Raw genomic sequence first — 21,660 nt, forward strand, 5'->3', positions numbered from 1 at the left:
CAAATAGATCACTTTTCAGCACAACCGGAACCTGAACCCACTAGCTGGTATGGACCCCGGCTCTTGCAGCAGACTTTAAGCTAGGAGTAGAAGTTTTCATGTCACTATACCAGGAATCCAGTGAGTTAGATTCATTAGTTGGCTCGGGCCAATCACCACATCATTTAGAGAGATTTTCTCTGAGCCATTTAGCATCTCTACCAGGACACCTTGTTATGATATCTTCCTGGTATGCAGGCAGCCTACGGAGAAGTTTGGTTAGACCGGTGTCATCCTGCTTAAAGGCCGTCGCATACATACCAACATCCTCTCCTACACTTTGATGGATGTGCGATTTCATATTCTTGTTATCAGACAGGAATCAAATATTTGACCATGCATCAAAAATTGGAATTTTGTTCCGGGCTAGGGCCCTTGCAGAGGGCAAGGGGTGGCCGCGGGGCTCGGGCCACATTCGCCTGGGGTTCCCACCTCCGGGCACCGACATCAACGAATGCTCCTTGAATATACGTGCGAATAAAGAGCCGGGACGGAGAGCTTCAGTTGCCCTCTCGCTTCCCAGTTCCGCAGGACCCCTGGGCGGCGAAGTCATGGACAAGCACCTGCAGGAGGCTCAGCTGTACCAGGAGGAAGGGAACCAGCGCTACCGGGAGGGGAAGTACTGAGATGCTGTGAGTCGGTACCATCGCGCTCTGCTTCAGCTGCGGGGTCTGGATCCCAGTCTGCCCTCCCCGATACCCGATCTGGGACCCGAGGGCCCGGCTCTCACACCTGTTCAGGAAAGCATGCTGCACACCACCCAGACAGACTACTACAACAATCTGGCTGCCTGTCTCCTTCAGATGGAGCCAGTCAACTTCGAACAAGTGAAAGAATACAGCCAGAAAGTCCTGGAACGACAGCCTGATAATGCCAAGGCCTTGTATCGGGCCAGAGTAGCCTTTTTCCACCTGCAGGACTATGACCAAGCTCGGCACTACCTCCTGGCTGCTGTCAACAAGCAGCCAAAAGATGCCCATGTCTGGCGGTACCTCCAGCTGACACAGTCGGAACTCAGTAGCTACCATCAGAAAGAGAAGCAGCTCTACGTGGGCATGTTCGGTTAACAGAAGAATGACGCTTCTCCACTTGAACTTCGGGGAAAGTCTCATCCAGTGAACCCAAGCCTCGCAGGAGACACGAGCCCCACACCTCTGACCCAGGTGTCTGTCTGTCTTGTTTCTAGTCCTGCACAGACTCTGAACTACTTACACAGTCCGCCTTTGTTTTTTTGTCTGTCCATCTATATATTTGTATAGCTTTTAAAACATGGTATTCTTGGGGACATTTTCCCTGAGAATTACAACCAGAATATATTCATCACCTGTGTGTGGAATTAATCATAGATTCTAATGATGGATGTTGTCAGATGTATTCATACACAGAGGAGACGTTTAGCAGAGGATGAAGGAAGGATTGGCAGAAAGGAGTTTCTTCCTTTGTTTTCTCAGATGCCCAAAGCCAAAGTTAGGCCAGAAACTGGGCAGTATATTTCTTTTGTGAAACTAGACAATTACAAATTGGGCCCACATGTCTTAAAATGAAAGGTTTCAGTGCTCGCTTTGGCAGCACATATACTAAAATTGGAACGATACAGAGAAGATTAGCATGGCCCCTGTGCAAGGATGACACGCAAATTTGTGAAGCGTTCCATATTTTAAAAAAAAAATGAAAGGTTTCAAATTAAATTAATTCCTTATTTTTAATATTCCACATATATTCGGATTCTTCTTCCCCTACAAAAGTATCTGGTTCCTATTGTTTGGGTAATTTCTAGTCATTGCTGTTGTTTGTATTCAGATCATTAGAGTAGACTTATTTAATTTTTCATTAAACTTCTATTTTAAGGAAAAAAAAATGGAATTATATCTATGGCCATACCACCCTGAACACGCCCCATCTTGTCTGATCTCGCAAAAATTGGAATTTTAAGCAAGTTGTCTGGTTCACAGATTGTTGTTTTTGCGTTGCTGGCCAGGAATTCCAAGCTAACAAAGCTATCTTAAGAGTCCTCCAGCTCTGCAGTCAGTGCGGTGGTTCTCCAGCAGGTCTGAGATCCGAGCCCCAGCCAACCCGGTCACAGCAGACGTTTCTGCAGGATGCCTCTCTGAGCACCTTGACGATAAGCATCCGGACCCCACCCACACTCCTGGAGCTGGCAGGAAGGAGCCTGCTGAGGGACCAGGCCTCAGCCATCGCAGCTCTGGAGTACTTGCCCGCTGAGCTCTTCCCGCCGCTGTTCATTCAGGCCTACCATAGGAGAATGCGGACACCCCTGAAGGCTTTGGTGCACGCCTGGCCCTTCACTGTCCTCCCTCTGGGGAGCCTGCTGAGGCTGCCTCCGTTCATGGTCTTACAAGCAGTGTTTGAGGGGCTTGACGTTCTGCTTGCCCAAGAGATTCGCCCCAGGAGGTGGAAACTGCGGGTGCTGGATTTAAGGAACATGAATGTCAACCTCTGGAGATTGTGGTCTGGAGACAGCACCCAGAAGTGCTCTCAGACAGGACCAGCGACTGTGCACAGCTCCAGCCCCAACATGGAGCACCCCTTGGCTCCCTTGGAGGTGTTCCTAGACCTTAACTTCAATGAAAGGGACAGGGATAAGTTTTTCATGTACATCATCCAATGGGCCCAGCAGAGAAAAGGGTTGGCACACCTGTGCTGCAAGTCGCTGAGGTTTTTTGATGTGCCCTTTGAGAGGGCGAGGAAGGTCCTGGATGCGGTGCAGCTGGACTGCATCCAGGAGGTGGAAGTGGACTACACCTGGGACCTGCCCACCCTGGGGACATTTGCTCTCTACCTGGGTCAGATGAGTCACCTGCAGAGTCTTGCTCTCTGCCACATCAAGGTGTTAGCTGAGGAGGACGACGAACAGGAGGAGGAGAAGGAGGAAGAGGAGTGGGAAAGGGAGGAGCAGGAAGAACAGCAATACTTTTCCCAGTTCCTCTCTCAGATGCTCAGGCTGTGGCACCTCAAGAAGCTCTACTTGGAATCTCCCTCCTTCCTCCAAGGCCGTCTGGACCAGATCCTTAGGTGCCTGCAGACCCCCTTGGACAAACTCTCCGTATGGCTTTGCTGGCAGCTGTCACATTCAGACCTGACACCTGTTCCAGTGCCCGAACCTGAGGCAGCTGAAGTCCCTGCGTGTGTATGCCACCAACCTCACCAATTTGAGCCCCGAAGCCCTCTGAGCTCTGCTGGAGGCAGTGACACCCACCCTCCAAGACCTGCGCCTGGATAACTGTGGGATGGTGGACTCCCAAGTCAAAGCCATCCTGCCTGTCCTGAGCCGCTGTCACCAGCTCAGGGACTTCACCGTCTCTGAGAACCACCTCTCCGTATAGAAGCTGCTGCGCCACACAGCCTGGCTGCGCAGTTTAGAGCTCCAGCTGTACCCCGTCCCCCTGGAGTGTTACAGGACCCAAGAGACTGTGGACCAGGAGAGATTTGCCCTGATCCGGGCTGAGCTCACGGAGACACTGAGGGAGTTAGGACAACCCAGGACCATCCGTCTTGACACCAAGTACTTTAGCTCTAGTGAGTTTTATCTCGTGGCATTTTCATGATATGGAGCCCATGATGTGCCCCTGTAGTGACCCTGCTCACCAGGTACACCTAACAAGGGCTTCCTTCTGGGCCCCTGGAACCTGAAACCTCGGACTGGGGTGCAGGTTGCATGCTGTTCTGAGTAGCATGATGAAATCATCCCTTTGTCCAGCATACCCATGCTGTGTCAATTCCCTTCCTGTTAGGCATTCAGTAGCTGTCTCGGTTGTTTGACCAACAACTCACCCTTATTTTACTTCATAATAGCCCTAAAGTGCAGGAGCAGTGGTGCTGCAACTCTACTTCACACTTGTGTTTTCGGAAATTTAGTTTTTATCCGAAATAAGAGGAAGAAGGGCTGCAGACAATAGCAGCTGCCTCTGGTCCTTGTCTCTCCACACTTCTTTCAAAACTAATACCGAATAAGAGCACATGGGACTACACCCCGAAAATAACATGAGGAAAGACAGTCCCAACCTTGGCAGTTATTTTAAAAACATCAAATGCGGCTATATTAGACCTCTAAACCCAGTAGGAACACAAACAACATTCAGGAACTCAGAAGCATTCTACTTCTAAAAGGCATTATGGCCAAAAAGCCAAGGTCTTCTCTCCAATACCACACAACCTTTAGTCCAGAACACCTGAGAATAACTGAAAGATACATTTTAAAAGACCATATACCCACATTTTTTAATCCTCACCCAAGGATATTTTTCCAGTGATTTTTAGAGAAAGTGAAAGGGAAGGAGAGAGACACACAGAGAAACATCTATGTGAGAGAGACATCAATTGGTTGCCTCCTGCACGTGCCCTGGTTCAAACTTGCAACACAGGCACGTGCCTTTGACTGGAATGCAACCCAGAATCCTTCATGAGCTGCTGCTCTATCCAATGAGACAAACAGGCTAGGGTAGAAAATCTACCTTTCATCACTGCCCAGTGTCTGTCCTCTGGATCTCCTGAGCCAAATGTCAGTATGAAGGACAGTCATCGGCGCCTTTGGAGGAAGCAGAATCAGCTCGTTTTCCTTGGATCCAAGCCTCTCCCGGTTAGCTTAGCACCATGAAAGCCCAGCTACCATCAATACCATTAAAAATTCCTGTTCCCCAATAACCATCATTATTTCTTACACAAAAGAAAGAAACAACAACATTTTTGAGTATAACATCAGCAAGTTTGGTGGACTAGGAGGTCCCAGCACTTGTACTTCCAGGAAACAATGATTACCAGTACTTGCTGATGAAAATAGCTCAGAGAGCTCTGGAGTACAATGTGGGAGCTACTGCTATCCCGTGGAACACAGATATCCAAGATGGCCACATAGGAAATCATAGGCAACATTTCCCTGTGTCAGCCTGCCCCCCAGTCCCATATGGCTTGTGATCAACAGGGATCCCCTCAGCTGTAACCTCCCATTTTGGAAGAAAAGGACTGAAGACCCTAGCTATCTTCACCATCAACAACCCAAGCAGGCCTCCTGGCTGTTAGGAACCCAAAAGCTATTGCCACTAAAGACTGCCTCAGTCTTTGCCTATGCTAATCTCAGCTGATGAACCTGCCCAGAATTTATGCCACTGAACCACCCAGAGAAGGAGCCCAGGCTCAGACTCCTTACCACAGTTGCCCTCAATTGTGAGATATGAGTAAAATGGACATTGATTGCGTTCGAGCAAAGATATGAATACAGTACTACCCGAGGTTGTGTGGGTCAAAAGGGTCCCCAACTGATCCCCCAAACAAGTCTGCTCTATTTATCCTTGTTCAAAGATTATAATGAGAAATCTAACCTGCAATTGCTTTGAGCAATGTCTAGGGAGATGAATCAAGATGAAGGCTGACAAAAAAACCCACAGTCCCTTGACTCAACCCCTCACTGGGGACCCTAAGCCTTTGCACAAAGTGGGCAAAATGTTCAGCAGCTAGAGAAGTTTCTGGACTCCTTGACATGGGAGCCTCACAGACTGTGGTACCAAAACCCATTTGTGAAGCCCTGGTTTGGGCCAGAGTTAGATGGAGAGAACATCAAGGTTGCTCTGCCAACAAAAGGTTTGATGGGATTATGAATCTGGGGATGTTTGAGCAGGCCTGTTCAAATAATTTGTGTCTTTTTTACCTGAATGTTTCATGGGAATGGATATTCTGTTGGTCAGAAGAATGCTTACCCTACCAAGTGCTGTAAAACCAAAAATTGTTAATAAAGTCAGAATGGAGGCTGTGGGGGAAAAAATCATCAGAAAGCTATTGTACAGCAAGCCTCCACTATGACCATGAGTAGGCACAGAGAAACATGGAGGAAAGAAAACAGGTAGAGCCCAAGGTTGATATCAAACCAGCACCAGAAAGTACAATCCACCTCAGTGTGACATACCTAAGTGGCCTGGCTGTTCAGAGCACAGGCCACAGTGCACATGATGTGAAGGGTCCTTCTTTAAAAAGGTCTACTTTCCAGAGGACAAGATGGCAAAGAGGAAGGAGGGGCACTGTTTGGCAACTGGTCATTTTTTTCATTCATCACATCAGACTAAGGCATCCATTTCACAGAGAAGGAGGTCCAAGCATCAGCCATGGCATGGAATGTGCTGATGGCATCTGATGCTCCATCGCTAGTCAGCTGATGGCTCAGTGAATTTGATGCTTCAAACACACCTTTGGCTGGCCATCTCAGAGGCAATGCTCTAAGGATGGGATGCCATCCTCCAGGATTAAGGATACATTTTTTATTCCAGTACTTGTATACAGCACTGTGACACACTAATCAGAGGAATGCCTGGAACCAAGGGGCACATGCAGGAGTAGCTCCACTTGTCATCACTCCCCAAAGCCACTCGAGGAACGTGTGCTTTCCATTCATGCACCTGTAGGGACCAGGAGCTCTCCTCCTGCAGAGCCCAGGTGAATACTCCTTCCAGGAGACATTTGGGGTTCCTTATATCTAGGAACCAGTAGTCAAGAAGAGTCACAATCTTGTCATAGGAATTTGACTGATCAGCAAGAAAATGTAGGGCTATTGCTCTTGCTTCAACTGTGTGGACAGCACAGACCCAGGGATGGCCCTTCTTCCAGACTCCAACCACCCTCTACCCTCTTTTCCAGTCACCACCTTCAGAAACACCACAGCTATCCTCAACCTCTGAGACCAGCCAATACTGTTTTTCTCCTTAGCTTCTTATTGTGGAACAACCATGAGATCCCAAATTCTCCAGAATTATTCCACCAAGGTGGAGGCTGCTGTCAACTGCCTAGTCAACCTGCATCTGTGGGTCTCCTACCTGTCTCTGGGCTTCTAGTTAGGCCTCAACTATGTGGCTCTGGAGGGTGTTGGCTGAGGACAAGTACAAGGGAACCAGGTGTCTTTTAAAGAAGCAAAATGAGCAGGCGGCCAAACCCTCCTCCAGGACAGGCAGAAGCCCTCCTAAGAGGAGTGTGGTAAAACCCAAGATGCCATGGAAGCCACTGTAGGCCTAGAGAAGAATCTGACCCTTGGATCTGTGCTGGGGTCCAACCCCAGCAGGTCCAGGGGTCCCCAAAGGTGTGGACAGAGTCAGTGAAGAAGGAATGACACGGAGACAGCGTTCAGTTGATCAGCAGCCTAGCCAGGATCTCTAGCCAGGATCTCCAGCCAAGTTCTGGTCTGGATCTCCAGCGAAGTTCTGCTGTTTATTGTCTTGTTACATCCTTATTTATACCAGTTGATTTTAATCCCGTCAATTTCTATTGCAAAGGTTAGGGCGTTTCTTATCTCCATTCCAGGGAGTAAAGATTATGTAGCTTAAGCGTGATTGTTTGTAGTTAAAGTGATTAACTACCGGCCTGGCACTTAGTTAAGGAGTTTTATCCCCTCCCTGACTTCAGGGAAAAATCCCTACCTGGGGAAACAACCTTTCTAGGAGAGGTGACCTTGGTTAAAACACACAGCGCTAAGGGGAGCAAACATATTAAGAACAGTATGCCAAAACCGGTTTGACTCAGTGGATAGAGCGTCGGCCTGCGGACTGAAAGGTCCCAGGTTTGATTCCGGTCAAGGGTATGTACTTGGGTTGCGGGCACATCCCCAGTAGGAGATGTGCAGGAGGCAGCTGATCGGTGTTTCTCTCATCGATGTTTCTAACTCTCTATCCCTCTCCCTTCCTCTCTGTAAAAAATCAATAAAATATATTTTAAAAAGAAAAAGAAAACAGTATGCCATATACGCCAGGTCCCTTGAAACATATGCTGTGCAGATGTTTCTTTCCTGACATCTCCTTTCCTTTTTCCTTCTTTTAAAATCTAACTACTTGTTTGCTGGTTCTTTGGCCTTTCTCCTTCTTTCCTGAACACAGCCTCTTCTAGAATCTCCCTACCTGGGGAAACAACCTTTCTCGGAGAGGTGACCTTGGTTAAAACACACAGCGCTAAGGGGAGCAAACATATTAAGAACAGTATGCCAGGTCCCTTGAAACATATGCTGTGCAGATGTTTCTATCCTGCAGCGACTGTGTCAAGCAGCAAGGATGGACCGGCTTCGGGCAGATCTGCATGCCCTGGTTCTCCCCCACATAGACCCTCAGCTCTGTGACTTCCTGGAGAGCCACTTCCTGGGTGGGCAGGTGAAACTCATCAAGAAGATGAGGGTGACATCCGATCCACCTCCGCAGGCTAGCCGGCCCCCAGGGCAGAAATCTCCCATGTCCAGCTGTCCCAAACACTGTGGGTCCCCTTTTCCCCTTGTCCTTCTGGCATGGACAAGGATTTCAGGGATCACTAGGCCCTAACTTATGCCCTGAGAGAAACATCTGGTTGGCGGACCATACCTGCAGGTTTCAGAATGAGTCAACACAGTAGCCATGTTGGAAATTGAGGGGAGCGCGGGGGGGGGGAGTGCTTTTGTACAAGTAACTATACTTTTCTAAGTTTGAGAATTCAAGAAGTCTCCATCAATTTCCTGAGTGTCGTCACAAGTTATTCAAGGACGGCTACTAGGTGGGTATGGTTCAGGGTAGTCAATTGGTGCCACTTGTTGGGATGCATGTCACAGTGGCATCAATAGGACACATGTGCTTCCCACTCAGCATCTGCCCAGCGGGCCCACTCACTGGGCAGGGGCATGGGCTCTTGGATGGGCACCTTGCTCATCAGCATGATCTATGAAGAGTATCCTGACCGCATCAGGCCCACCCACAATGTGGTTATCTTCACCCAAAGTGTTCGACACTGTGGTTGAGCCCTACAGCACCACCCTCTCTGTCCATCAGTTGGTAGAGAATATGTGCATTTGGGGTGCCTTCTGGCACCACCTGGTGGCCATGGGGCATCACAGCAGCAGACTGTGGAAGTTGAACATTCGGGTCCTGACCCCACCCTGGAGATCCTGGCACCCTGACCATGGGATCTTAATCTCCACAGCTGAACGGATCCTTCCAGGAAAGGCACACAGACCTCCCCCATTACCAGGGAAAAGGGGAACTGAAGTTGAGTTGTGAGAACGAGGCAATGTGGCCACACAGGGACAGCATGAGGAGGCAGGCTGCGGCTGTTCATGATGTAAGGGGCGCACTTCACGTACCCCCATCGTAGCTGGGGCACCTCTGACCTGGCTGGTGAAGGAGATACTACAGAGGAGCAGCCTTGTCAAACTAAATCGCCTGCAATGAGGGGCCCGGGAGGCCGATGCTCCAGGGTGGAGCCTCGGGCTCCGATCTGCCCTCAGGCTCGGGCTCACTGAGAAGGCTCTGGAAGGCACCCAGCACAGCCTCCCTGAGCAGGTGTCTCTGGGTAAATTCCATGCTCAGAGGTCACCGAGTCTCAGTGGGGTCAACCTCTGGAGGCTCTGCTCACTGGGCCACATGGCCAGCAGCTCTCTGCTCCCCTCCCGTGCCCTCGGGCATCTTAGCGCCTCTGAGTTTTCCCACTGAGCATGGCCCCAGCAAGAGGAGGCCGGCCAAAGGCACCAGGAGACTGGGGCCAGGGCAGTGAGCAGCTGGGCTCCCCTCTGGGCCACACGCACCGCCGGTGTGGTGTCCCGGCTTCCCCCCCTCACCCCAAGCCTCTTCAGAGCCCGGGAAAGAAGCCTGTCAGACCCTGACGTCTGCTCAGACTGAGGGTGCAAACAAGTGGCTTCATGCATGGAGATGGGCCGCTTCAAACCCAGCTGGGCTGCCGGGATCCAACCCCAGCAGGTCCAGGGGTTCCCAAAGGCGTAGACGGAGTCGGCGAAGAAGGAAGGACACGGAGACAGTGTTCAGTTGATCAGCAGCCTAGCCAGGATCTCTAGCCAGGATCTCCAGCCAAGTTCTGGTCTGGATCTCCAGAGAGGTTCTGCTGTTTATTGTCTTGTTACAACTGTATTTATACCAGTTGATTTTAATCCTGTCAATTTCTATTACAAAGGCTAGGGCGTTTCTTATCTCCATTCCAGGGAGTAAAGATTATGTAGCTTAAGCATGATTGTTTGTAGTGATTAACTACCCGCCTGGCACTTAGTTAAGGAGTTTCATCCCCTCCCTGACTTCAGGGAAAAATTCCTACCTGGGGAAACAACCTTTCTCGGAGAGGTGACCTTGGTTAAAACACACAGTGCTAAGGGGAGCAAACATATTAAGAACAGTATGCTATATACGCCAGGTCCCTTGAAACATATGCTGTGCAGATGTTTCTTTCCTGCAGTGACTGTGTCAAGCAGCAAGGATGGACCGGCTTCCGGCACTGGGCCCGTGCTCACCCCAGCTCTTCTGTTACAGGTCCCCGTCCTTTACCTCCCCACCCCTCCAAGTGACCCAACTTCCCTCGAACGATAAAACCGCTGCCTGCGCAGTCAGTCTCCAGCACTAGGCCCCTAGCGGTCCCCACACCGCCTGGGAGCTATGAACAAGGACTGGGTCACCAGGCCGCGCTGGGCTAATCCGGAACTGAGCAAATAACAGACAACGACTGATCAGACCCAGCCGACCTCAGTCCGACGAGTCACGTGTGCACGTGTGGCTATCGAGAACTGCTGCTTCACTCGGATGGCTACCATGTAGCCGTCAAAGTAACTTGGGTCTCGGTAGTGATTTCATGGACCATGTCTATGTTTTCACAGCCCCGATATCCCCGTACGTCTCGAGCTGACTTCCCAGCACGGAAGTTCAGGTACTATCCCGGCACTGTTAGCTCAGCCAACTCCCATTACACTAAACCTAACAGCTCATTAACGAGATAACCAGCTAGTCACAGAGGGATCTGGTTGGTTCCCGACACAGGCAGAGCTGTAGGGAAGTAACCTGGGAACTCCAAGTCCTCTTCAGCTTTAACTAGGATTCAAGGCAGTTCTTCCTGCCCAGTTGGGAGGGTTAGGGCCAGCGGTGCATTCCAAAAGCAGATGTTTGCATCGAGTGGGGACAACGCAACACACAGGGTACTGAGAGACTGCTCCATAACGTGACGGCAGCTGGGCCCGGGCCAGTGCAGAGCTCACTTCCCATGAGCCCTCATAAGGACCGATCTTCAACTTTCATCCTGACCAGTCAGTACCGCCTCCCAGCCTCCCACTAAGCGCCGGTTCCCCATCTGCTCAGCACGTGTGATTCCCCGTAGGGTGGCCTTCAGGGACTCGTCCCGGGACTCTCCCCCTCCACCCTGTGGCATTCTTTGGTGTCTGGAAGTGTGCGGGGATCCCTCTCATCTTGCAGTCACAGGAAGCACCTTGCAGGTTTCCTGTCATGAACTGCCCATGACCAGACTGGAGGGCCCGCCGCTCCCTCGGGTCTTTCTCTGCCCTCCACCTACAGAGGTAGGATTTCATCCCTGGGACCTTCCCCCGGGTCTGTGAATATGAACCTATTGCAAGCCAGCCAGGAGACAGAAGCAATGGATCTTCGAAGAGAGGCATCTGCAGGGGGAATCCAGGGTTGGCCACCTGCATTTATGTGGGGAGGGTGGCCCGGGTGCTGGAGCCAGAGGGCTGCCCCATGAGTATGGGGAGACCCTGAAAAAGTCAGATGGCCTCGGACATTTGAGGAACTACGCATTGCACGCTGCGGCGAGGAAGGGAAGTTCATGGGCTGGCCCCTCTTGTGTGCGATTCAGGTCCACCCTCAACCACTGAGCCGTGCCGGCTGGGCCAATCCTGAAGTATTGTGGTAAACAATAAGCTGACATCCATTGGACGGCCAAGTCCGTGTCAGCTCTGCCCGGGATTAAACCTTTGCGGCTTCTGAGCTTTAGATGTTGCCAGAACACCACTGAGAAAGCGAGTCTTCACTCCACCACCCTTGGAATTAGCCTCCTCCCGTTGATTACTGTGGTGCAGTGGCTAAGAGTCATTTTGTTCAACCATCAGCACACGCCAGGCAGAAACTGGGAGCGTGGCTTATGTGCAGAAATCATGCCACCCAGCCTTCGTCATCTCTACCCTGCAGGGCAGCCTCCCCCGAGGACCCACGCTCCCACGGCTGTAACCCTGCTGTGGCCGGCGCTGCACCATCCCCCAGTTTGGGGAACCCCTCGATAGGTCACAGACATACCAGCTTCCTGAGAACTAAGCTACAGCCAAGGTATTTAGGGTTTCAATGGGACAGACATGCCCAGAATGAGACTCCAAACCTTGCTGAAAACTAAACCCAGATGCCAGCTGTTCCCAAAGGCATGTCAGTAGTGCTGCCTGATCCATTCATGTTGGCAGCAGCGGCTGGGCTCACCCACCCCCACCCCCACCCCCATCTCTGCCATCTCCCTTCGGACTATCGACTTGAGAATGAACATCACACACAGCTCCAGGTGCCTGCAGACAGAGGCCCTTCCTGTGCAGTCCCAGCTTGCCCTGGTAGGGCCTGGAGCCCAGCCCGTCAGGGACAAGGGGCCTGGGGCTCCTCCGGGCCAGACGCCAGCTGGGGGCACCGAGGCAGAAGGGGTCCTGGCCTCTGTGACTGCGCCTGGTCGGGGGAGTATTTCACTCCAGCGGGGCTGAGGAATTGTGCCCACAGCGCCAAGGGCACCACCAGAGCCAAGCAGCCCCCAAACACAACAAAAATGTTCCAGTGGCTAAAGGCATTTGAAGCCAGACCTGGAGGTGGGGTGGGGAGTGTCAGGGTCGCTGAAGGAGGAACGCACAAGGTCCAAAGGGGTAAGGAATTACAAGTTTATGATTACATCTGCCAGCAGAAGGGCCGAGACCAAGATGGCATCAGCGGGGCCGAGGGGGAGCGGGATATTTATGTCCATTGTAAGGGTCAGAGAAACCAGTCGGACCAGGTGCAGGTGGGGCCAGGTGTAGGCGGCCCCCTGGAAACAGTGAGGCGGTTAATCATGCCACCTACAAAGGGAATAACAGGACAATCGCCGGGAGGGCCGAGAGTCCCAAGCAGAGCATAAGGGAGCGTAAGGATGTGTCTACCAGGGAGTGGCTGCTCCATGATCACCCCTTTGGGGAGTCTTTGGTGGGACACCTGCCTGTACTCTCGCTTTGTGCCCTGGTTGGGGTTTTCCCAAGAGCAGGTGCCCAGAAAGGGTGGCAGACCTACAGGGCGAGTGCCCTGCCACAGCCGATGTCCGCCAACTGCAATGTATGTAGGTGCCCTTCCCTCCGTGGGGCTCGGGGCCAGGACTGGGGCTCCGGATGGGAAGGTGACGAAGGTAAGACAGGCAAGCCCCTCTCTCCGACTTATGGCTTGTGTCCCCCACAATGGCACAGTCAAGTCCCAATACACCAGACCTCAGAGTGGGGAGACCTCAGAGTGGGGCCTTATGCAGAAACGGGGCTACTGCCGGTGTAATTAGTTAAAAAGAGGTCGTGCTGGAGTATGGTGGGCTTATTCCAACATGGCTGGTGTTGTTATAAAAGGGGGTGTGGGGGGATTGGTTCACAGGCCCACTCAGGGAGAACATCGTGTGAACATGGACCGAGGTCGGGGTGATGCCCCAGGAGCTGGGGACACGGAGCCCACTCTTCCTCGCAGCCTGCAGAAGGCGCCAACATGGCTGAGGCCTTGACCCGATGGCCAGCCTCCACCGGAGACGGTCTGTCGTTCCGGCCCCTCAGCTGTGGTACTCAGTTACCGCAGCTCCAGCAAAGACATCTTTCCAGCCACGCGCAGGTCTGGGCAACAACAGGCTCCACTTACAGGGAAACATGCGACCCCCTGGAGTGGGCAGACTCTAGGCCTGGCCGGTTCCCTGGGCTGATCTACCAGTCAGATCACCTCCCCCCACTGAGCGAAGGAGAAAGAGTATGTCCAGATAATCACTGTCCTGCCTCCATGGAGGCAACAGGCCAGAGCCCTCTTAGGCCAAAAGACCTCGCCTGGCATCTTCTGCTCTTGCGGCAATAGCCCTCGTTCACCTTTTTTAAAGTCATTTCTTTTTTTCTTTTTCGTGTTTGATGTATCACCTTAGTCTTTATTCACAACTGCAGAAATGTGAGACTCTAAAGATAGATATTGCTTAAATGATTCACAGACAGAAGTAGTTTAATTTTCATTATTGTTCATTATTAACACTTCCTTTCCATTACTGATATTAGCTGGGTAGGTCTTTTCAGTGAATCAAAGCAAAGAAATACAGTACCTGCAGTGTACAACCAATAGGATAACTTTGTGAAAAATATCCGACAGTTTCCTTCTCTACTTAGTACAAGCATGCAAAATGCATACAAAATGGAGCTGTTGTGTTTAAACTTTATCCTTTATCCCTGCACATAGTGACTTTATAATTTTTATTTCAGCAGGAAAAAAAAGACAGCTTTAAGTTACTGACTGAAAAGAAAAGATCCTCTGCCAGAAGCCACACCACCCTTGCTGCTTGACAGTCGCTGCGGGGAAGAAACATTTGCACAGCTTAGGATTCAAGGGACCTGGTATCTATGGCATACTGTTCTTAGTATGTTTGCTCCCCTTCTTAGCACTGTGTGTTTTAACCAAGGTCACCTCTCCAAGAGAAAGGTTGTTTCCCAGGGTGGGGATTTTTATCAGTAAAACCCCTTAAGTGCCAAGCTGGTAGTTAATCACTTTAACTACAAACAATCACGCTTAAGCTACATAATCTTTACTCCCTGGAATGGAGATAACAAACGCCCTAACCTTTGAAAAAGAATGGATAGGATTAAGATCAACTGGTATAAATACAGATGTAGCAGGAGAAATAAACACAGAACCTGACTGGAGATCCTGGCTAGAACCTGGCTAGAGATCCTGGCTAGACTGCTGATCAACTGAACGCTGTCTCCGTGTCGTTCCTTCTTCGCCGACTCCGTCCACACCTTTGGGAACCCCTGGATCTGCTGGGGTTGGACCCCAACAATTGGTGCCCAATGTGGGGCACGAACCCACGACCCTGAGATTAAGAGTCTCATGCTCAATTTCAAGACCGTGAGAGTAGATGGCTTACCAGAGTTCCTAAGGTTCGGAGACTAAGGGCTGCCTCCGCTCAAGCCTCCCAAAACACTGGTGCGGGAGCTGCTCTCTCACTCCTACCTCTAGAAACATTGCAAGTAGTGGCGGCATTGCAGGACTCAACACACCCTTCCTGCTCTCAAGAAGCTCCAGATGGCGTCTTCCGTGGGCAACGTGGCCGACAGCACAGAACCAACGAAAGGTATGCTTTCCTTCCAAGGGTTAGCTGAGTTGGCACATCGAGAATATCAGGCAGGAGATTTTGAGGCAGCTGAGACACACTGCATGCAGCTCTGGAGACAAGAGCCAGACAATACTGGTGTGCTTTTATTACTTTCGTCTGTACACTTCCAGTGTCGAAGGCTGGACAGATCTGCTCACTTTAGCACTCTGGCAATTAAACAGAACCCCCTTTTGGCAGAAGCCTATTCGAATTTGGGAAATGTGTACAAGGAAAGAGGACAGTTGCAGGAAGCAATTGAGTATTACCAGCATGCATCGCGCCTCAAGCCCGATTTCATCAATGGTTATATTAATCTGGCAGCCGCATTGGTAGCAGCAGGTGACATGGAAGGGGCAGTACAAGCTTACGTATCTGCTCTTCAGTACAATCCTGATTTGTACTGTGTTCGCAGTGACCTGGGGAACCTGCTCAAAGCCCTGGGTCGCTTGGAAGAAGCCAAGGCATGTTATTTGAAAGCAATTGAGACGCAACCGAACTTTGCAGTAGCTTGGAGTAATCTTGGCTGTGTTTTCAATGCACAAGGGGAAATTTGGCTTGCAATTCATCACTTTGAAAAGGCTGTCACCCTCGATCCCAATTTTCTGGATGCTTATATCAATTTAGGAAGTGTCTTGAAAGAGGCACGGATTTTTGACAGAGCTGTGGCAGCTTACCTTCGTGCTCTAAGCTTGAGTCCAAATCATGCAGTGGTGCACGGCAACCTGGCTTGTGTATACTATGAGCAAGGCCTAATAGAGCTGGCAATAGACACCTACAGGCGAGCTATTGAACTGCAACCACATTTCCCTGATGCTTACTGCAACCTAGCCAATGCTCTCAAAGAGAAGGGCAGTGTTGCTGAAGCAGAAGATTGTTATAATACAGCTCTCTGGCTATGTCCCACCCATGCAGACTCACTGAATAACTTAGCCAATATCAAACGAGAACAGGGAAATATCGAAGAGGCAGTTCGCTTGTATCGTAAAGCATTAGAAGTCTTCCCAGAGTTTGCTGCTGCCCATTCAAATTTAGCAAGTGTACTGCAGCAGCAGGGAAAACTGCAGGAAGCTCTGATGCATTATAAGAAGGCTATTCAAATCAGTCCTACCTTTGCCGCTGCCTACTCTAACATGGGAAACACCCTAAAGGAGATGCAGGATGTCCAGGGAGCCTTGCAGTGTTACACCTGTGCCATTCAGATTAACCCTGCATTTGCAGATGCCCACAGCAATCTGGCTTCCATTCACAAGGATTCGGGAAATATTCCAGAAGCTATAGCTTCTTACCGCACTGCTCTGAAACTTAAACCTGATTTTCCTGATGCTTATTGCAACTTGGCTCATTGCCTGCAGATTGTCTGTGATTGGACAGACTACGATGAACGAATGAAGAAGTTGGTCAGCATTGTGGCTGACCAGTTAGAGAAGAATAGGTTGCCTTCTGTACATCCTCATCATAGTATGCTATATCCTCTTTCTCATGGCCTTAGGAAGGCCATTGCTGAGAGGCATGGGAACCTCTGCTTGGATAATATTAATGTCCTTCATAAACCACCATATGAACATCCAAAGGATTTGAAGCTCAGTGATGGTCGACTGCGTGTAGGATATGTGAGTTCTGACTTTGGGAATCATCCTACTTCTCACCTTATGCAGTCGATTCCAGGCATGCACAATCCTGATAAATTTGAGGTATTCTGTTATGCCCTGAGCCCTGATGATGGCACAAACTTCCGAGTGAAGGTGATGGCAGAAGCCAATCACTTCATTGACCTTTCTCAGATTCCATGCAATGGAAAAGCAGCTGATCGCATCCATCAGGATGGTATACACATCCTTGTAAATATGAATGGTTATACCAAGGGTGCTCGAAATGAACTCTTTGCTCTCCGGCCAGCTCCTATTCAGGCAATGTGGCTTGGATACCCTGGCACGAGTGGGGCGCTTTTCATGGATTATATCATCACTGATCAGGAAACTTCACCAGCTGAAGTTGCTGAACAGTATTCTGAAAAACTGGCTTATATGCCACATACTTTCTTTATTGGTGATCATGCTAATATGTTTCCTCATCTGAAGAAAAAGGCAGTCATCGATTTTAAGTCCAATGGGCACATTTATGACAATCGGATTGTTCTGAATGGCATCGACCTGAAAGCGTTTCTTGATAGTTTACCGGATGTGAAAATTGTCAAGATGAAATGTTCTGATGCAGGAGATAATGCAGACAGCAGTCATACAGCTCTTAATATGCCAGTTATTCCTATGAATACTATTGCAGAAGCAGTTATTGAAATGATTAACAGAGGACAAGTTCAGATAACAATTAATGGATTCAGTATTAGCAACGGACTGGCAACTACCCAGATCAACAATAAGGCTGCCACTGGAGAGGAGGTTCCCCGTACCATTATTGTAACTACACGTTCTCAATATGGTTTGCCAGAAGATGCCATTGTCTATTGTAACTTCAACCAGTTATATAAAATTGACCCTTCTACTTTGCAAATGTGGGCAAATATTCTGAAGCGTGTTCCCAATAGTGTGCTGTGGCTGTTGCGTTTTCCAGCCGTAGGAGAACCTAATATTCAACAGTATGCACAAAACATGGGTCTTCCCCAGAACCGTATAATTTTTTCACCTGTTGCTCCTAAAGAAGAACATGTCAGGAGAGGCCAGCTGGCTGATGTCTGCCTGGACACTCCACTCTGTAATGGGCACACCACAGGAATGGATGTCCTGTGGGCTGGGACACCGATGGTGACTATGCCAGGAGAGACTCTTGCTTCTCGAGTTGCGGCTTCCCAGCTCACTTGTTTAGGTTGTCTTGAGCTTATTGCTAAAAATAGACAGGAATATGAAGACATAGCTGTGAAACTGGGAACTGATCTAGAATACCTGAAGAAAATTCGTGGCAAAGTCTGGAAGCAGAGAATATCTAGCCCTCTGTTCAACACCAAACAATACACAATGGAACTAGAGCGGCTCTATCTACAGATGTGGGAGCATTATGCAGCTGGCAACAAACCTGATCACATGATTAAGCCTGTCGAAGTCACTGAGTCAGCCTAAATAAAGACTCTCCACAGGAGGAATACCCCTCTACCTGAGCCTCAACCTTCAGGGGAAAGGGAACTAGATAATGTACTTTTTACTTATCTGTATAGTGTCATATTACAGATGGGTGACAAATAATGATAATAGCACAGCCAAGGTTGCTTTGTGCATGATAGGAAGAGACATAAGAGATGGGAAACTGCTGTTCTACAAGGAATCTCCATAGAATTTTGCAGCAATTAGGTGGTGCATAGATCTGGATGGAAGGTCTGCTCTCCCTTGGTCTTCCATGGGATGGTTAGTAGAGGAGACATCTAGATTGTCCAGCCGTTTTGTGATTCCATTGCTTGATTGCGTCTTCTGAATTAATTTTTTCTTTATATTTTGGGTATTGGAGCTTTTAAAATTGTTTGGTTTCAGGTGATTTTATTCATGTGAAGTGTATATGATTCTCTTGAGATAAGGTTTTAAACTAAAATGTTGCTCCTTATTTTAGTTTCTCAACTCTACAGATTAATAGGAACTTTGCTGGTGTAGTCTTTTTATAGATTTTATAAACCACTTAAGCCTATATCAGTCGTTTGAGTGTCTGACCTAATGAATGGAGCTATCAGTGCTGTTTTGATTTAGATCATGATTCAGAATTTTTTTTTCTGGTCCATTTCCTTCCCCTCCCCCTACTTTAAAATTTCTCCTGTAAATCAACTAATAAAACCAAGTCTGTTTCAAAGCATCCCAGAGTGTTTCTCTAAAACACATCATCTAGCGCCCAATGAAACTTCTTAGGAATGATTATTAATTATGAAGGGCACAGTTGTGATACTATCATTGATGATAATATTGATTTTTGGCCTAGTTTTCATCTATTTCATCAGTGTTTTACCTTTGACTGCCCCTCTATGCTGCTTCCCGAAGTAATAGTGTGTGATAAGATTTTTACCTTCCTTTTCTAAGGTTTGCTTTTTTCTTTAAGAGGACACGACTATGATGTTAAGTTTGGGGATTCTGCTGGAATGGACGCTTCTTTTAAGGCATTTCGATCCCTTCAACCCTGTGAATGCATCAGATCAAGTCATTGCGCTATAGTAACACAGGAGACATGATTCTTGTTTCCGGAAGCTCTCAAGCCAAAGTGATTGACAGAGGTGGTTTTGAAGTAATGGAATATATAAAAGGAGACCAGTATATTGTGGACATGGCCAACACCAAGGGTCACACAGCAATGCTTCATACTGCTCATGGCATCCCAAAATAAAGGGAGAATTTATAACTTGCTCAAATGATGCGACTGTGAGGACATGGGAAGTTGAAAATCCAAAGAAACAAAAAAGTGTGTTTAAACCACGGATGATGCAGGGTAAAAAAGTGATTCCCACCATGTGCACATACAGTAGAGATGGAAGCCCCATAGCAGCTGCCTGCCAGAACGGAAGCATACAGATCTGGGACCGGAACCTGGCGGTTTGTCCTAAATTCCACTACAAACAGGCTCATGACCTGGGTACAGACACTTCTTGCGTGGCTTTTTCCTATGATGGTACTGTCCTTGCCTCTCGTGGAGGTGATGATACATTAAAATTATGGGACATCAGACAGTTTAATAAGCCACTTTTTTCAGCCTCGGGTCTTCCCACCATGTTTCCAATGACTGACTGCTGTTTCAGTCCAGATGATAAACTCATAATAACCGGTACATCTGTTCAAAGGGGATGTGGCAGTGGCAAACTCGTTTTCTTTGAGCGCAGAACTTTCCAGAGGGTGTATGAAATAGACATCACGGGTGCGAGTGTGGTCCGCTGCCTGTGGCATCCAAAGCTGAACCAGATCATGGTGGGAACTGGCAACGGGCTGGCGAAAGTATTATGATCCCAACAAGAGTCAGAGGGGAGCAAAATTATGTGTGGTCAAAACCCAGCGGAAGGCGAAGCAAGCCGAGACTCTGACCCAGGACTACATCATCACCCCTCACGCCTTGCCGCTGCTCCGTGAGCCCCGCCAGCGGAGCGCCAGGAAGCAGCTGGAGAAGGACAGACCGGACCCCCTGAAGTCGCACAAGCCTGAGCCTCCGGTGGCAGGCCCAGGTCGTGGCGGCACCCTGTCCTCATACATCCTGAAGAACACTACTTTGGATAAGACCAACGATGGCAATCCCCGGGAGGCCGTCCTGCGCCACGCCAAGGCCGCGGGGGACAACCGTACTGGGTTTCTCCGGCCTATTCCAAGACTCAGCCCAAAGCCATGTTTGCACAAGTTGAATGTGATGAGGAAGCAAAGAATGAGCCAGAATGGAAAACACATAAAATCTGAAGAATCTCATGTGAGAGCTGTTTGCATGAGGGGGAGCATATTGAACATTTTGTTATTTTTTTTAATGCAATGAAAAATACATTTAAAAGCCCTGACCGGTTTGGCTCAGTGGATAGAGCGTTGGCCTGCAGACTCAAGGGTCCCAGGTTCGATTCCGGTCAAGGGCATGTACCTTGGTTGCGGGCACATCCCCAGTGGGGAGTGTGCAGGAGGCAGCTGATCGATGTTTCTCTCTCATTGATGTTTCTGACTCTATATCCCTCTCCCTTCCTCTCTGTAAAAGTCAATAAGATATATTTTTTTTAAAAAAAAAAATACATTTAAAAAAAAAAAACGAAAGCCAAAGAACAAGAAGCCCCATCACCTGTCCTCGGCCACCACCTGCGTTTAGTGAGGATGAGCTCGGACTGGAGGAAGGTGGCCTTAACCCGATACAGTTGTGTCTTTATAACAAGGGGGTTTGGCTTAGCCCAGGGGTGGGCAAACTTTTTGACTCGAGGGCCACAATGGGTTCTTCAACTGGACCGGAGGGCCGGAACAAAAGCATGGATGGAGTGTTTGTGTGAACTAATATAAATTCAAAGTAAACGTCATTACATAAAAGGGTACGGTCTTTCTTTTTTTCTAGTTTTATTCATTTCAAACGGGCCGGATCCGGCCCACGGGCCGTAGTTTGCCCACGGCTGGCTTAGACACTCAGGGTCTCAGGCAGCAGGGAGAGGCAGGCGTAAGTGTCCGTTTCACAGTTCATGGGAGGTGTGTTGTTTTTTTAACAATGAAAGTTTTAATTTTTTAAATTCAGTGAGGTAACTGGCTAACAACAAAGTCTAGTTTCCTTCTATTACCATACATTTGACCCCCTTTACCCAACCACCCTCTCCCTTCTACTCCCTTCCCCTCTGGTACCCACAATTTTGTCGTCTGTATTTAGGAATCTGTTTTGTTCATTTGTTATTTGCAACAACATGGGTGGGTCCGGAGCTGTTATGCTAAACGGAATAAATCAGGTGGAAAAGGACAAAAACCGCCCAATTTCACTCACTGGAGCTCTTTGTGCAAAATGAAAAGAGGGGCAGAGGGTGGCAGTGACTGGGCCAGACCCTTGCCGCTCGGTGGGGAAAGGCGGGGAGGGGGGCAGCACAGA

At 49.1% G+C, this 21,660-nt stretch overlaps 2 protein-coding genes, 1 non-coding gene and 2 pseudogenes across 3 annotated transcripts; all 5 read left to right on the top strand.

The window, feature by feature from the left end:
* The first annotated feature begins 404 nt into the window (after nt 1–404).
* LOC132221413 (tetratricopeptide repeat protein 9C-like) lies at nt 405–1,870 on the top strand (annotated as a pseudogene).
* Nucleotides 1,114–6,722, top strand: LOC132241884 (PRAME family member 12-like). Its single transcript, XM_059710870.1, has 5 exons — nt 1,114–1,144; nt 2,088–2,887; nt 2,993–3,103; nt 3,384–3,576; nt 6,682–6,722. Exons 1-5 carry the CDS (start codon nt 1,114–1,116, stop codon nt 6,720–6,722), a joined length of 1,176 nt encoding a protein of 391 aa, XP_059566853.1.
* LOC132223477 (U6 spliceosomal RNA) lies at nt 1,593–1,699 on the top strand. Its single transcript, XR_009450480.1, has one exon. It is a non-coding gene; the product is annotated as a U6 spliceosomal RNA (small nuclear RNA).
* Nucleotides 6,723–14,901: 8,179 nt separating the features above from the next.
* Nucleotides 14,902–19,172, top strand: LOC132221415 (UDP-N-acetylglucosamine--peptide N-acetylglucosaminyltransferase 110 kDa subunit-like). The gene has a single exon (XM_059675755.1). It carries the CDS (start codon nt 15,084–15,086, stop codon nt 18,222–18,224), a length of 3,141 nt encoding a protein of 1,046 aa, XP_059531738.1. The 5' UTR covers nt 14,902–15,083; the 3' UTR covers nt 18,225–19,172.
* Nucleotides 18,470–20,516, top strand: LOC132241984 (WD repeat-containing protein 70-like; annotated as a pseudogene).
* The last annotated feature ends 1,144 nt before the right edge of the window (nt 20,517–21,660 follow it).

This window comes from Myotis daubentonii, chromosome 1, assembly GCF_963259705.1.
Source record: "Myotis daubentonii chromosome 1, mMyoDau2.1, whole genome shotgun sequence".
NCBI lineage: Eukaryota > Metazoa > Chordata > Mammalia > Chiroptera > Vespertilionidae > Myotis > Myotis daubentonii.